The sequence below is a fragment of the Leishmania martiniquensis genome, chromosome 22 (genome assembly GCF_017916325.1).
Source record: "Leishmania martiniquensis isolate LSCM1 chromosome 22, whole genome shotgun sequence".
NCBI lineage: Eukaryota > Euglenozoa > Kinetoplastea > Trypanosomatida > Trypanosomatidae > Leishmania > Leishmania martiniquensis.
The window spans coordinates 713,979-715,967 of NC_090157.1; the positions used below are offsets into that span (position 1 = coordinate 713,979).

General features: G+C 40.9%; 1 protein-coding gene across 1 annotated transcript; it reads left to right on the forward strand.

Annotated features, from left to right (window-relative positions):
- Nucleotides 1-384, forward strand: LSCM1_03009 (uncharacterized protein; the record flags this gene model as incomplete). The annotated part of the gene is made up of 1 exon (XM_067320563.1): nucleotides 1-384. The coding sequence occupies one exon, from the start codon at nucleotides 1-3 to the stop codon at nucleotides 382-384; it is 384 nt and encodes a 127-aa protein (XP_067178875.1).
- Nucleotides 385-1,989: the final 1,605 nt, after the last annotated feature.

Below are 1,989 nucleotides of genomic sequence, written 5' to 3' on the forward strand. Positions count from 1 at the left end.
ATGACGATTCGCAACACTCAGGCTGAGGGATCGGTGGCCGAGACTCTCGAGAGACTGACTCCCATGAGCTGCACCGAAACCGATGGCATCGCCAAGCAGAACTTTGCTGCCTACGCGGCGAGCCCGCACTCTGACCCTGTGAAGGGAGGAGGAGCTGAAGGACGTCTACCGCGGCACAGGTCAGAGAATCTGCTGCTACTTGATCAATTCCTCACTGCGGACCAGCTCGCGAGCCAATCCCCATCCGCGACACTCACGAAGGCGCGTCTTCACGGGTGTCCGTGTGTGGAGCTAGATGGCTGGTATAACCCACTTGGTGAGCTGATTCTTTACCACAGCTACATCCGTAGCGCTCGCATCGCCGGTACACCCTCAACGCTTTGACGTATTCGGTGATACGATTGTTGTTGCTGTAGCGGGGGGGGGAGGAGCGCATGCTCTTGTCTTCGGAGAGACGATGGTAAAGCTGCTACAAGGGGGGGGCTGGGCTCGCTGTTGTTCCGGCCTCTGTGGGGCATCGAGAAGCACGACGCGACCCCACACCCACCGTGAGAAAAAAATCTCCGTAGGCATGACGTGTGGCCCACTTCATCGTCGCTAGCCGGGAGCCGTGAAGGGCGACAGCACAGCCGAGACACATGCGATGTCAGAGCTGCTACACCGATTGGCAGGTTAGGAAAAAATGATTTCAAGAGACCACATCGGAGGCAATGGATGTGTCAGAGAAGCCGCCGGCCATGGGTTAGGGTTAGGGTTAGGGTTAGGGTTAGGGTTAGGGTTAGGGTTAGGGTTAGGGTTAGGGTTAGGGTTAGGGTTAGGGTTAGGGTTAGGGTTAGGGTTAGGGTTAGGGTTAGGGTTAGGGTTAGGGTTAGGGTTAGGGTTAGGGTTAGGGTTAGGGTTAGGGTTAGGGTTAGGGTTAGGGTTAGGGTTAGGGTTAGGGTTAGGGTTAGGGTTAGGGTTAGGGTTAGGGTTAGGGTTAGGGTTAGGGTTAGGGTTAGGGTTAGGGTTAGGGTTAGGGTTAGGGTTAGGGTTAGGGTTAGGGTTAGGGTTAGGGTTAGGGTTAGGGTTAGGGTTAGGGTTAGGGTTAGGGTTAGGGTTAGGGTTAGGGTTAGGGTTAGGAGTTAGGGTTAAGGGTTAGGAGTTAGGAGTTAGGGTTAGGGTTAAGTTAGAGTTAAGGTTAAAGTTAGAATTAGAAGTTAAGGTTAAGTTAGAAGTTAAGAATTAAAGTTAAAGTTAAGTTAAGTTAGAATTAAGTCAAGTTAAAGTTAAGATTAAGTCAAGTTAGAAGTTAAAGTTAAAATTAGAATTAGAATTAAGTCAAATTAGAATTAAATTAAGTCAAGTCAAGTTAAATTAGGTCAAGTTAGAATTAAAGTCAAGATTAAGATTAAAATTAAGTTAGGTCAAGTTAAAGTTAGAATTAAAATTAAGTCAAGTCAAGTCAAATTAAGAATTAAAATTAAGTCAGAATTAAAATTAGAATTAAGTCAGAGTCAAATTAAAGTTAAAGTTAAGTTAAGTTAAAGTTAAAATTAAGTCAAGTCAAATTAAAATTAAATTAGGTCAAATTAGAATTAAGTCAGAATTAGAAATTAAGTCAAATTAAAGTTGAAATTAAAATTAAAGTTAAATTAGTAAAATTAGAGTCAAATTAAAATTAAGTCAAATTAAGTCAAATTAAGTTAGAATTAAGATTAGAATTAAATTAAGTCAAGTCAAGTTAAGTAAGTTAAATTAAGATTAAAGTTAAAGTCAAATTAAAGTTAAAATTAAGTTAAATTAAGTCAAATTAAGTCAAATTAAAATTAAAATTAAGTCAGAATTAAGAATTAAAATTAAATTAGGTAAAATCAAGTCAGTCAAATTAGGTCAGGTAGAAGTCAGAATTAAATTAAAATTAAAATTTAAAATTCAAAATTCGGGTTAAGGTTAGGAGTTAGGGTGCTTACGGTTCACTACTCACGACGATGTTTTTTTGGTACCTTTTTT